Below are 14861 nucleotides of genomic sequence, written 5' to 3'. Positions count from 1 at the left end.
ATTTTCTTTTTCTCATTTTAACGGCTTATTTGAAATCTCTTTCCATATTTTACATCGAAATGGTCTTTTATGCAACTACATACGATCATCGTCTAGAACTAGTGAAAATGAACAAGAGAAGGAATTAGGGTTTAGCTGAACTTCACCCAATGCATATACTGTAAGGCAAGTTGATTTAGAAAACTGTAAAGTGTCAGGCTCTTTTGGAGGATAAGCTCCTTGCCTCAACCAGAATAAACTCAAAGGGAAATATTGGTAGGAAACATACCCCTCATGTGCAGCTTATCCACTAGCAGTCAAAACCTTACAACAAAGGGAGCCAACAGAAAATTCCTGCATTTCTGTTTTTTTCTCAGGGGAGAATTTTTAATCTTAGCAAATATAATCCGCTTTTCAAGGTAGAACTATTGTTTGCCCAGTTATTAAGTTTGTAAGTAAATAATCCTTGTGTGCATTGGGGAAGATGATAGCTTTTGTGATTGTTTATGTGGAAATCAAACCAGCATTTTGGGTCACATATTACATTATACAAAAGTTGTGTATTTAGCAWGCCAAGAAAAGTAGAGCTGCATGATTCCTTCTGGTGTGAGTTCACAACAAAAGACAGTGACAAATTACACAAGTCAATAAACACCTGCAAAATAAACAGTTATTTTAGCAGTGAGGATTTAAATCACTAATTAGAAAACGACACCTGCTATTAGAATATAAACTGCTGAACTGTAAGACAAATGTAAGCCTTTTCACTTGAAATTCAAGTCTCAACTAAATACTGCTGGTAACCAGAAAAATTAAAACAAAGGACTAATATTACTAGGAAATGGTTAGTGTGCTAGAGTGCATAGACCTTACTTGTTCAGCAGCAAGCTCCACAGCAAGATGGTTTCAGCTTGTGAAAGAGGGTTGAATAATCTGATTATTAGATAACTTTTAACTAACCGCATGTTACAGCTGACACCTGCAGTGTCAAACAAACTACAAGTTTCATTTCCTAAAGTACTTGTACTGGAACAGGCTTGAGGGGGACAGACTGAAATGGGCAGGGGAATAAGCAGCTGTGATGGCTTTCTGTCATATTTGCTCTCTGCAAAAGTGCTGATCTTGCTCAGTGTCTTCTGGCTCCTTACCAGCCCAAGAAAGAGCATTAGACTTTCTTGTCTAAGACTGCTCACTGTGATTACCCGGATAGGAGCAGAGCCAGGATTAGTGCAAGACTTGGGGAAGCAGTTTAAGGTCTTAGGATAAAACCTTCAAGAAGCAGAGCTGCAAAGTGCATTTGTGGAAGTCTGCATCTTGAAATCTCTCCTTTTCCAGCAACTTTTTTTAGAGAATAATACATGGAAAAAATATTCCAGGTGAAGACTATTGCTGAAAGCTACAAACTTGTCAACAGATTACCAGTAGGAATGAGATTTCATTTACTGCTTTATAACAAATACATGTTTAAGAGACCAGTATTCTGCATTTCTCCTGTTTTTATTACTAGTGGAGAATTAGATCATGTGGCAGTAATGGACACTGATCAGAATGCAAACCTSTTTTCAAATGCCTTTTTTGAAATATCAGTTACAAGCAACAATACCATATTTGCACTTTATCTCAGACACATTTTTTCCTCAATTCTAAGAGAATGCTCCCATATAAGACACTTATCTTTCATTCACTGTGCTTTGCAGAACTATTACTTCAGCAGGAAGAACTACATACATAAATAATATTTCCAATCAAATGAAATAAATGGGTTTCTTGAGGGAAAAAAAAAGTATACGKAATGTACAAATTAGCAAATGAAAGTTCAAATACACCAAACACTTTAAAATGTTAATAATGGAGGAATCGAGATAAGCAATCAGTGGTGGCCAAGTTCTGGGAATCTTATGCTCTGGAAGAATTCATAAATAGCTTGCTCTTCACATTAATGAAAGGTAGAGTTAGGCTTACAGAATCTAATTTGACTCTCCTCCACAGCAGGACATCACTCAAGTCTATTATTGCATATTTTAATTGCTATTAAAGAAAAAAAAAAGATAATAACTTGATGAAACTTTACTACTTTCTACAACAAAAAGTCTATTTCAACATTTGAGGTGGTTAAAAACATATTATGCCCCCTACTGCTTCCACTTCATTAGTACTCCTGTATTCTGATTTGAAGTATACCCTTGAACATTTCTTTTTTCTTACAAGCTTCTTTTTCTCTATGTTTCCCCGTAACAGTACTTACTGTGCCATCAACTAGCAGGGATGGGTCACAGATAATTACAGCTTCTCCACACTACTTCTTACAGCTAGCCATTCAGAAACTCACTTTTCTCTATGGAAACGTTGCTCAAAATCCCTACTCATTCTCTTTTTCTCCTAATTCAGGAGCTAATTGTACAGCAGTTAATTGCTAAGTTCTGTCAAAAACATTTCCACTGCATTTTTCTCAGTGTTTTAAGTTCTAGCATTGTGATTGGGAGCTTCCATTTACTTTTATGATCAAGAGTCCTGTCAAACAACATTAAAAGTTGAAAGTGAGCACCATATATCAGTATTAACCACACAGCCCTGCTTCATAAATAAGACACTGACTTTGGGAAAACACRGAGTTATGGTTTCCAGCACACAGATATTTAAAGCGCAGCAGAATAAGGCGAGTCTTTGCGATGAAAATACAAAAGTATGGGAAAGTATCAAAGAGAATATCAAATAACGTAAGTAGAAAATCTTACTGCTTCTTTCAGGCCTTTGTACAATCCTAATCTTCTTATTCTGAAATCCACTTTCATGAAGTGCCTTAAACCAGTCTCTCAATCTGTTTGCGACCTCCCTGAATTCCAGGTCACTGCACACTGAAAAACAAAATGAAGGGCTGTTAAATGTTTTTCTGGGTGTACTTAAAAGAACATTCAAATTATTCCAAAGAAAAATAAAACATCTACAGTAATACAAACATATATATGCCATGACTTTCCTTCCATCATAAAATTCACTTTCATTGCTTATCTAGACCTTCCAAATTTAACCACGGCCCTCAGAAATAAATGTTCTAAGCATGTGGCAATTATACAATGATATATCTAAAAGTTAACAAGATCTTTTATGAGCTGTCGCAAACTACTGCTAACATGTCAAGTAAAGGTGTAGCAATTTTATGTCATGCTCCAAGCRAGGAAGAAAGATCCTGAGAGTCTTCTGGCACTCTGTTTCTGTGTCTATTGAAGCAAACCAATGAAAGTYCAACCCAGATGGATCAGGGAGGTGATTTGGATGGATACTGCAGGAGTTCCTAGCTTGCTCTGCCATGATGAAGTCTGAAAAGAGGGCATTTAGTTGACAGCAAAAGTGCTCCAAGCACTTTTTGAAAGCAGGTTTGATCAAATGTAGTTTCTCACAAGCACAGCAATTTTGAGCTCTTAAAGCATGCAAGACCAAAAAGTGAGTCCATAGCAATAAGAGCAATTGCTCAACTGATGTGCTGTACAGATGGTCCTGCAGTGGACAGCAGCAGGTAATAGGGGTGGGCTACCTCAGGTAGCACAGCTTCACAGCAAAACTGCTTAGAACAAGACAAATCTCCAGGTCAGCTTCCATCTGCAGCAATCCATAACAGTTAGAGACAGACCCTTCTGCACACCTCATTAAAAAGAACACCACCGTGAAACACTTCTCTATTTTAGAGTAACATTGAAAAGTGTCATTATGCCAGCAAAGGAGAAGACGTGTACAAGAGCAGGCATCTATACATTCATGGACGCACCCTTGGTTGAAAGAGCTCTCTTGAGGCTTTGGTTCTCTCCGTGAATAACWTAGGTGAACTCTAAATGTCGATTTGCATATGTTATGAACAAACCGACATTTAAAAAAATCTCAGTGTGCTTTTTTTTCTTGTATAATGGATTTTTTTTCCTGGATTCAAGAGGGAACTCTAAACAATTTTAGTAGTGGCCTATGGTCATGTATGCTCGAAAATGGCACACTGTGACAACAAGATGAAAATCGTCTCCTGAGTCAAGACTACACACTCATAATTTAAACATGTGGGACATTGTTATGTTTGCTACAACAACTGCACTTTACCGATTCCCACACTGGCTGGCTGTCCTGCATACAGAATAGACATTCACTTGAAACATCTTGCACTCTCCATTTGCTTCTCTCATTACAGGGAAATAGCAGAACATTGCTCCTTTCTCCAAGTATCCTCCTTTGGTTTAAGAGAAAGACATTTTAGAAAAAGAATTGAATCAAAGGAGTGCAATAAAAAGCAATTATTAGGGCTACCTGACCTGGCAGTTAGCTACTTTGATTAGCTCAGCCTGCAAGATACAAACATACATCAATATTTATACATTCATAGGGAAAGCACGAGCGCCATAGAGTATGGCAACTGCATGGTGGAGATAATGTATGAATTCTTCTTTTCTGAAGAGGTAGTCAGATATACACATGGAAGCTAAGCAACTCCTAAACCAGTTACAGTATCAAATTACAACAGTGACAAAAGGAAACACCACTTCTTCAACTGCTGCGTATAAGATATAGCTTGGTACTTAGGCATCCAATACTGTCCGGTGCTGTGTATAATATGACCTAAGAGGAGATTTCATGATTCCCTATAAATGACCTTCCTTTCAAAATGGAATGTCCGTAAGTAACATTTTGGGTGTCAAATGAAAAAAAAAAAAAAAAAAAAAAACCATAACAGATCTGAAATTGGAAGAGGGCCTTCATAGCCTTATTTTTCAAATTTTGTTTGATTCTTCAGTTTCTGTTTTTCATCGCAAAATACAGAATGAGGAAAATATCATCATTTTTGTTGTCCATTTTAATTATTTTAATATCTTTATGACAGGAATAAATCATCTTCAGAAATCAAGGCTATGCAAAACAGACTGATTACAACTGTCATTTGCCTATTTCACGCCCCACAGCTACTCAAGTGCTGGAATCAGCTCTCAAGCATAGCAGGTAATTACATTTACTGTATTATCAACTTAAATGCACAGCAAATTTTTGGTTCATGACACTTCTAATATGTCAAGTAAAAGCAGATGTCTTCTATAGACAAAATTTACAAGAAGGATGCCACAGACAACACTAACCTGTACACTTAATTTACATGGACAAACTGTTCTCAGCAAGGACTTATAAAAAGGCTTTCTATTACAGTATTTGAGTACCTCTTTTTTTTTTTTTTTTTTTTTCCTTTTTACCAAAGAACATATAGTTCTCTTACTAGGAACTCAGAAAACAATTTAAATAATTAAACTAGCCAGGAAATGAGAATTCTTCCCATGAATATTTCTATTAATCATTTCATTTCCAAAGGATGCATAAAACTTGTCTGGATTTTGAGTTTGTTAAATAACAACAAAGGGAGAGATTTCATTTTGATTGAGGGAGAATATGGTTTATCAGATTTTTTTCTCACCCTTGTGTTCCTCCTCCTTTCCATTTCTCTATTTTGGCATTTTCCAATGAGAAAGCTTCAAATTTCAATACACTTACCTTTTCTTTTTTTCCAGAACACTTCTAATGAGCTAGCTATCTCAGCATTAAAAAGTAACAGAAGAAAATAAAATCATGTAATATATTCTAGAACGTATCATGTAGAAGTATTTTAATAATGTATTTCTTATTTTCTGACTTCTATTATGTGGCAGAGGTTAGAACTACATTAGTTTTAATCCCTATCATCTGATGTCAGTATTCATTCACTTCCATGATTGCTGCTGCATATGGTCCTCACTGAATATTCCAGAATATTATCCTGTTTGAAGCATTCAGAAGCATAAAACATTTTTTTGAAAGTAATTCTTTTTTTTTCTTTAGTTGTGATTCCTGGAAATAAGGCTAATACTACTGTGCTAATGCAAAAATTAAAACCTTAAAAAAAGAAATAAAAAACCCTTCCTGGAACACTACATTTTCTCCTGAAAACTGACGCAGACGAAAACAGACTTGCATGTACATACCTAAGAAATTCAGTGTATTAGTGGAGGCAAATGGATCCTTAAAGTAGCACAGCTATTTCTATAGCTAGAGCATATCTCTTTCCGAGATAGAAGGAGATGTCTCAATTCCCATAAGCCAACATCTCCACTTTCTAAGTACCCATATAAAAAATGCATGGACTACTACTTATGTCACTGCAGTGGCTGGGAGGCTGCACTTATTACTCAGTCAAGTTACAGAGGAGTGAAGAACTAGGGGACTTGATAAAGAAATTTCCTTGAGGGAATATGCTGAATCTTTTGACAGCCCCCAAAGGTAAATCAGGTGATGAATCCTACTTTGGTCTTATTTTAGACTGGACAGGGATGCAACAGAAAGGAAAAACTTGATATTCATCTTCAGGTTTTCACAAGTGCTTATAATGTATTTTGCACAAAAAAACAATGCTCTTGGCATCCAGAAAGTCAACTTAATATAAAAAACAAAAAGCATTTTCTTCATTAAAATGAGATATCTTATATGAATAAAAAAGGCTATAAAACATCTGCAGGACTGAGTATTAATATGCCTACTGATTTAAAGATTCTGTTTTTAAACTATACTATGATTGCTCTTCCATAATAATTTCCAACAATTTAAATAGTATTAATACAGCACATGAAACAGTCAACTTTGTATTACTCTAGCTTCCACATCAAATTACAAACATGTAGAAACAGAAATTGTAAAATAGTTTTTTGGTATGTTTTCCCATTAGTAAAACTACCCAGAAGCTGCTCTATAACTGTCATATTTATCCATAATTGCAAGTCTTAAGATAATTCCAATTTTACAGAGCAGGGATCAAATTTTACAAATGTTCATTAATGTATTTTTGTAGGATATGTCTGAATAGCGAAAAGCAAATTCCAGGACAAGCCTAATGTTATTCTTTGACAGCTTTTTGTTTAACTCTACAACTAGTACTTATCCATCAGAGTAAGTGCTATCATGATCTAAATTCATCATGAATTCATCATATGATTCTGTGATTCTACGAATAATATTTGTTTTACTGTTTATTCAAATCTTAACCTTTTTTCATTTGGATCAATTTGACCAGATGACTACWGAAAAAGAATAATTGCCACATTGAGTGGTTACTATGAAGTTGCTATGAAAATAGAACCATTTTTGGCTTATTTGACCCTGTATTAGACTTAGCCACAGTCTTAGAGAGGAAATTTTGCCTAGGGACTTTAAAACCATTACAGTACATTGTAGGCACTAACCTGATTCCCCTTTTCCTTATTAGAATTATTCCCTTCTGAAAGAGAAACAAAAGACACAAACCAAAGTCTAAAAATTAAAGACTTCAAATAGGCCAATTGAATAGTCAGTAAATATTGTCTAAAAATATCTATATTTCTCTACCAATCTGATGGACATTGCTTCTCAAGTGTTTACATCTTGCACAAAGCTCCATATTTTTTAAATCTCTTTTTCAAGAAGAAAATATTTTTTATGACTAGATGAGTAATTTCAGGKAAAGAAATATCACAAAACTTTTGAAACTTGGCTAGAGAGCCTCTGTATTAGTCAGATTAAGTGAGATGCTGGGAGGTTTCACTATTTTGGTTGTTCTAGAGAAACTCTGTTCTTCTTTACTTATTCTTCCTGAAAAAAAAAAATCTTTTTTTTTTCTGCTTGTCCTCTCAATTTGCTGTGTGTAGGGATGAGCTATTCAGGCTAGGATCCTGCTCCCTGTGCAGTCCACTGAAGACTGAAGATTCTTACCACTTAGGTTGTTAATATAAAATTTAAAAAGATCTTTTTCTAATGTCTAATGTCTTCTGCATGTGAAAGATATGATCTTAAGCCCTAAAATACTTCTTCATTTTTTCAAAGCAGTTACCACATCTCAGACTTTCGTTCGTGTTTTGATATGCAGACGGAAAGAAGCAATAAACAGTAAATAGCTAATGTGAAATAGTAAAATTTTCCACTCACTCAGAAACAGATGAATAACTTTTCCTCAGCTTCCCAAGAACATTCATATGAAAAGAGAACAGACTTAAAATAGTTCAGTCTAAAAAGTAGCCTTCACAAAGTCATGAAAAATAAAACAGGATAATGTCTGAATAAAAAATTCAGACATTATCACAGTTACAACCTTTTTTCCGCCTCTCAAATCCTAGTCTGCACAAAGTAACTGAAAGTTATGCTCAAATGAACCTTCAAGTAACAGGAAAAAAAAATCAGATACATTTAAGGAAATTCTATAATTTTTTTAGATCTGTATATACKCTCAGTAGAGTACCTGCCTCATCACTCCTCTTTATTCACAAGGATTTATGTGAATAAACTTAGGATTCTTGAGTAGAGAGTATCTCTCTCTTCACTAGAACACTRTTTGCAATTGAATTGTGCTTGCTCAAGGTTATGCTCCAAGATGAATAATTATATTAATAGGTTACCGCATTCTAGAATACATGTAGGGACTTTTCTTCCCAGTGATCAGCTTCTAAAGATATGTTGCTGAAATGATTGTACATGTTAGTCTGCATTGATTTAAAATAGGTCAAGATGAGGTAATTCAGATCTCTTCAGACTATTATTTCACCTGATAGACTGGGAGATGAATCTTTAATGGCAAAAGACAGACAGTAAAGGTTGAAGAAGGTTAGACAGTAATCAAAAAATGCATATTAAATCACATGAATGCAGTCAGGAACCTGCCAAGAAGTGCTTCTGTTCTTGTCTAATGCTAACACAAGGCATTCTTGCTACTGCAATCAATTCTAGTACCCATTAAGAGAATTAGTATGGGGTAAAATGAAGTCACCAGCTCAAAGGTTACCAGAGTCTCCAATCATCTGAAGTAATAAACACTACCTTCTTAAAGGCAACATTTATAGCAATGCAACAAATGAAGGGATTTGCATGCTTGTAGGTACTCAACCCAGAAATATCTTTATAACAAATATTACATAAATGTTAAGAGGAACCAACTGTTCAATTTGTTTTCACATACAGGAAATGCTACAATTTGTGTTAGCATCTGAATATAATTTACTGACTGGARGCAGAATATTCAAAAATGCTAATCAGTAGGTGTTCTTTCAACACCTTTTAATTCACGCTTATTGATGACAACATAAAAATAGTCATAATTCATACTACGAAGATACACACAACATATTTTTGGAGTAGTAGTAGAGACTGAATTTCCTACCATATTTAATGCAGTGCTAGTTTTCTTAGACAACAAAAAATAATTTATTTTAATAGTGTATRCTTTTATATAATTATTCATTCTCTCTCCCTATCTCTCTTTCACACACGTGTACACACACAAAATAACTGCAATTCAGAAACTATCATATGGACATAAGCAAGCACATAGCAATAACAATGTATTATTGAGTAACGTTTGTAAGAGAAGGCTCAAAAGTGGCTTGAAAGAAAAAGGGCAATCCCTCTATTGCACACTGTGCAGCACCACTTAGTATAATGTATGCACAAACCTAAAGAAACTACTAACATACAGTTCTGTTATAATTTGAGAGTACAATTTATCTACTGATCTGTTTTCTCTTGTACTCCCCCAGCCAGAAGCTTCTCCACCCTTCCTGAATCCACTATTACAGCCAGTTATCCTGGAAACCATAATCTGCTAATTGCATGTGTTCAGTGGCTAATGGGGTTATGTTGTAGAAGAAAGGCCAAGRCTTATTAAGAACCTTGTCGTTCAAGGAGACGCACTTCCAAAACAGAGCATGGCATTCTTCCATCATACCTTGCTTAATACAGAACTCTGTTGGGAGTTTCAAAGTGGATATGTCCTATGACCAGAAGAGCATTCCCAGGCCATACAATTTGGTACATTGGGACAGAGCATTATTTAAAGGTTTAAGTATATAATAAAATAAAAATGCAAATATAGAACATATGGAACATTTCAAGAAGAGAAAAACATCAACCATCTTCTACAGCAAACTACAAAGTACACCATATAAAAGTGTAATCATATCAGGTTGCTCAAGGCAGTGTCCAGTCTTTCATGTTAAATGAGTTTTCATCTGACCATCACATAGGTCATCTGATGTTTCCATGTTATTTGAAAGACTACTATCCCTTAACAAAAGAATATTCTAATACTATTTATTAGAAAACTATACTGTTTTCCCAAAGACTATAGAAGCACTTCWTCTTCATGCTGTAACTTGAGGACTTCACCCATCTCTCCAGGACTGCTAGACCCCCACCATGCTGGTTACAATGGTAATTCTAACTCAGCTAGGACAGGGCTGATTTAGAGCAATCTGCTGCATGCGTTCATGGAGTCTAGTTCCCTTTCAATACATTATCTACCAACCCATATACTGTACGACTGTATAGCAAATAAGATGCACTTGACATGCATGATCTGCACATACATTATAGTCCATATAAAAGTATTCTTTCCAGCAGTACCGGGATGAAAATATGGTAACACCAATATTGACATTGGAATGTAGAGTAATTCAGTGCTTGGATTTACCAGCTATTAAACTAAATTACACAAAGTATATATATAATGCACATGTACACACTCAGATTCACTTTTCTGTAATGCTGCCATCCTACATTCATTTCCAGCTATAACCATAAGGAGCCCATTGCCTGAACTGAAAGCTCTAAGCTCCAGACTAAGGCTCCATTTGGCTATATCTAAATATTCATTTGGCTATATCTAAATATCAAAGAACACCACAGCAAATGTTGTATGCAAATGGATTTACAATTTCTGCAATATGTAGCAGTATCTCTGGCTCTGTTCTAAGTGAGATGAATAAGATAAAATGTGACTGTAAAAAAAAAAAAAAAAAAAAAAAAAAAAAAAAAAAAAAACATTAAATTTGACAGAGGGGAAAAAAAATCCTTTAAATTTGCATCCTAAAGGACAAAACAGTCATTTCAGTCATCTTGTCATATGCATAATGAGACTTAAGAAAAAAAAAAAAGCTATCAATTGAAAAAAAATATATATGTATTTCTATTTTTATAATCTCATTAAGTTTATTAACCATCTGCTACCTCTAGAGCTTATAATTTTGGGATGATACCTTCAAATTAACAAATAAAAGCATTTTGATTTCCTTACTATTAACTAAACATAATAAATCTTCTTCTTCAGTTGGTCTGTGTTATGAGATAATTAATATAAATACAGCAGATATCGTATCAGGGAACTGCAGCTGCTTACTTTTGCTGTGTCAAATTAATGTTCCATACAGACATTCGGCTCATGATTAATGTTTCATAATATTTAAAATGATTTCAATTAAATTGCATTTTCACAAAATAAATCTAATCTTTTGTATCCTCACAGTTTTAAAGACTCCACAGATTTATATGCAATGGCTACTTCTAGGCACACCTGCACCTAAGAAAAATAACTGTGACATACAGAACTTATCGGTTAAGATAGTTATTTCAACTATGATAATACAGCAATTAATCAGATGGAGTTAATTCTACAACATACCACTACCTCATGGAAAACAGAGTTCTAGTGAAGTAAATATAACCTGCAGCTGTGTATCCACAAAAAATCAGTAGCTGAAGAAGGAATGAAGTAATGATTTAAAAAGATATGATTGGAGTACAAATATCTGAAATGTTTACACAGCCAAACATGAAATGTGTTAGCAAAATGTTAGCAAAGTACATGTTTTGCTAGTCTATGCATTGAACACCAAATGGATTGTTCATGAATGTCTGATGTTGTTCAGAGAACCTTCATAAGCTGTATATGAATATTCATAGAGATATTCATGTATTTATCTTGCTAATTTTTCATGTGTCCATTCATATACTACTTTTATTTTTTCAATAAAAAAGTATTACAAAGAGTTACACTACTGAATGACTTTATAATTAATACATAAAGAGAAAAAGGGGGGGATTTTCCTGAAAAAGACGCTTCCTAATCTGCCAGAGGATGTGTGACACTTGCACCAGCTTGTCAGAAGGGGGTGTGAAAACGCTGGACAGTATAGCCCATACCCTGAAGGGACAGTACTCCGGGAATACAAAACAAAGGCCTATAAATCTTGTGCTGTTTTATTAATGTGGCCTATAGGAAGCAGTCCCTGCCAAGAACTGTTCCCAGAGCCACACCTGAATTGGAAATAGCTGCTCGACTCCAGCAGAGAGCTAAGTACGCACGATTGAGGAAAAAAGTGAAGGAACAAAGCAATGAGCTGTGCTATTTGGCAATGTAAATATACCCTAGTATTCTTTCACTCCAGTGAAAACAAGTGTATAGTGGTCAGTGAACTCTTCTGCAAAGTATATGCAGAAAAAAAAAATCATTGTGGATGCTCTCTTGGTTTAAGGATCTTGGTTTAAGCAATCTTCCTTGCTTCCAAGGAAGATATTGAACTGCGGGAATAAGGAGGAATCACTRAGTGATTTTAATAATAAACAGTTTTATAACAAAAAAGTTATACGTATCATATTGTATTACATTTTACATAATCCTATTATATAARGTTTACCTTTACTATAACTTTGAACTTTCTATGGGAAAAGAGAAAAAGACTTACAGAGGCTGGTGCACACTTGGAAAACAAAATTGTCGAGACAGAATTCATCAAAAAGGGAAATCTTCCRCCTTAGACTTTCCATTTAAATTTCCATTTAATTCAAGATCCTCCAGAAATTTGTTCATGATCCCTTATGGTACACAGTTTGAGAAGTCAAGCAAAAAACTGTTCTTTAGTCATTACAACAGCATAGTGATAACTTTTGTATCATTATTTACAGTACCGTACTGTCTACCAGAGCGAGGCAAACAGGCAGTGTCTCTAGCTATTTTCTTCTTGCACAGTGGACAAGGCCCATGATCACTGGAGCTAACTTCTCAAAATTTAGCCTCTGACAATATGCCATCTGTTTCACCACAGGGTTACAAACAAGTACAGGAGGGACATGCATGTGTCATATCAAAGAGTCTTTGAGTCCAGGATCCATACTCCAACAGCAGTAAAAAGCAGGTGCATAAGCAAACAAATAAGAACCAAACAAGCTGATTTTCCTATTTTCCAGCCATTTTTGTATGAGAAATTTCCTAAGCCAGAATCTAGATAGTTAATAAAACTAAACAGTAAATCTATAATGCCAAACACAAAGCACCTTGAGAGACTTGTCTCACGTTCAGTATTTTCTTTTGAGGTTTTGTCCTCAAAAGTGAAAAAATATTCAGTCAGGACATTTCATAAGTCACAGTCTATAGAAAGAAAATAAAAATATAACCTTCCTGCTGAAAGAAATATGACATCAATTTTTGTTGAAAAATAGCTTTCACTCACGGCTACAATGAAGATTTAAACTGCTTTTACACATGCTGATTAAAGGCTTTCAAGACAAAAAGAATATGAACAATGAGAGATGCCAAGCCACAATCTATTCTGTTATAAATTTCCTTGTTAATCATAAAGCATGAAATGTATTTGAATGAACTGGATGTGCTGATTATCAGCTCCATTGCCTTCAGCTGAAAGAAGCTGTCAAATATCATCAACTGTGAAGCTCTTTCCCACTTCATTTTACACTTTGCAACAACTATTACCCCCAGTAAGGGCATGAATACCCTGTACTGTTTGCAAAATTCATGAAACTGATTAAACTGCCAGTGATGACATCAGTACTTGGTCAGGGACAGTCTGGAAATCATGAGGCAGTAGCTGAGTACTTAACATTAACAAACACGACAAATATTTAATTTAAAATCTATTCAAATGTCTGTTGATGTCCACAAATGTTCTCCTCCACACAACAATCATTTTCCTCCAATAACTATTTCAACTTTTTTTTCTAATTGTTCATACAGTGGTGTATTTTATCTCAATGAACTGTAATTTCATGTGTGCTTCTCCCGTTTTTTGTGTTGCACTCTTAAAAGTATTTTGCACTCCTGAAAGCATATCTATAATGACAGAAAAATCTATAACATTATCGAGAAAAGTGCATAAATACATCACAGTGATATCTAAATTTTCATAGTTACATAAGAATAGGAAAAGTCTTACTCTCAGTTCCCCAGCAGTGAGCACCATTAAGATCAGCATGGTGTAACGTAGTGTGGAGAAATGATTATATTCTATTATTTATTTAGGGCAGATAGACCACTGGGCTATTCAGGTAGTTTTTAAACACAGAGGCACTGACAGTCATATGTGAACCATGCTCAACCCCGCCAGCAGTTTGGTTATCACAGTGCTGCGTTCTCAGTGACCCTGCATCCCTCCTGCAGGGCTCAGTGCCTCCTCTATCAAGATGCTAATGTTGCCCCTCTATGACTGCCAGGCGGAAAGTTCCTGTTTAGAAGCAGATTCCTGTTAGATTTCTGTTTAGACATGCAAAGGAGAGGCACAGCAAATATGTGCACAGATTGCTGGATTCAGTACTATATAACGTCACTAGGAYTTGGTAGATCAAAATTTAAGAATCTCCATAGCACATATCTCGCTAACCATACAGAAATGTCATTTTGTCCATGTCGCTTTGTCACTGACTTTAGTAACACCAATTTTTCTTTAAATGAGTATTTAAAAAACTCATTATCCTAACATTCAAAGCTCTCCCTCCTTCCTGTTTTGAGTGTTGTAATTTGGAGGTTATAATGACTCTATTGAATATCTGAGCAAATTTGGCATTTCATTCAGTTCCTGTTGGGTTACTTCATCTGCAAACAATACAAATGGATGTAATCAGCATATGTTGCTAATTTAAGAGCCAGGATAGCTATTTCTTTTTACTATTATTTCTTAATATACAAGCTATTAGTATTGAAAAGTGGTGGTCTCATTTTACACTGAATAATTTTTATAGCACCATGAAAATTTCGATGGAGTATTTTTCAGTAAAATATGCTACATGTGGATTAACAAAAA

At 35.0% G+C, this 14861-nt stretch overlaps 1 protein-coding gene across 2 annotated transcripts in view; it reads right to left on the bottom strand.

Moving 5' to 3' along the window:
- SPOCK3 (SPARC (osteonectin), cwcv and kazal like domains proteoglycan 3) overlaps positions 1–14861 on the bottom strand; it is a 164241-nt gene that overhangs the window by 15251 nt on the left and 134129 nt on the right. For both annotated transcript variants that reach the window (XM_026041653.1, XM_026041654.1), the window contains one exon: positions 2715–2834. In XM_026041653.1, the coding sequence (XP_025897438.1) occupies positions 2715–2834 (120 nt within the window). The remainder of the gene's footprint in view (positions 1–2714; positions 2835–14861) is intronic.

This window comes from Nothoprocta perdicaria, unplaced genomic scaffold (assembly GCF_003342845.1).
Source record: "Nothoprocta perdicaria isolate Ctin4 unplaced genomic scaffold, notPer1 scaffold_29, whole genome shotgun sequence".
Taxonomy (NCBI): Eukaryota; Metazoa; Chordata; class Aves; order Tinamiformes; family Tinamidae; genus Nothoprocta; species Nothoprocta perdicaria.
Note: the sequence above shows the minus strand (reverse complement) of the source record. Positions and strands in the feature narration are given on the sequence as shown.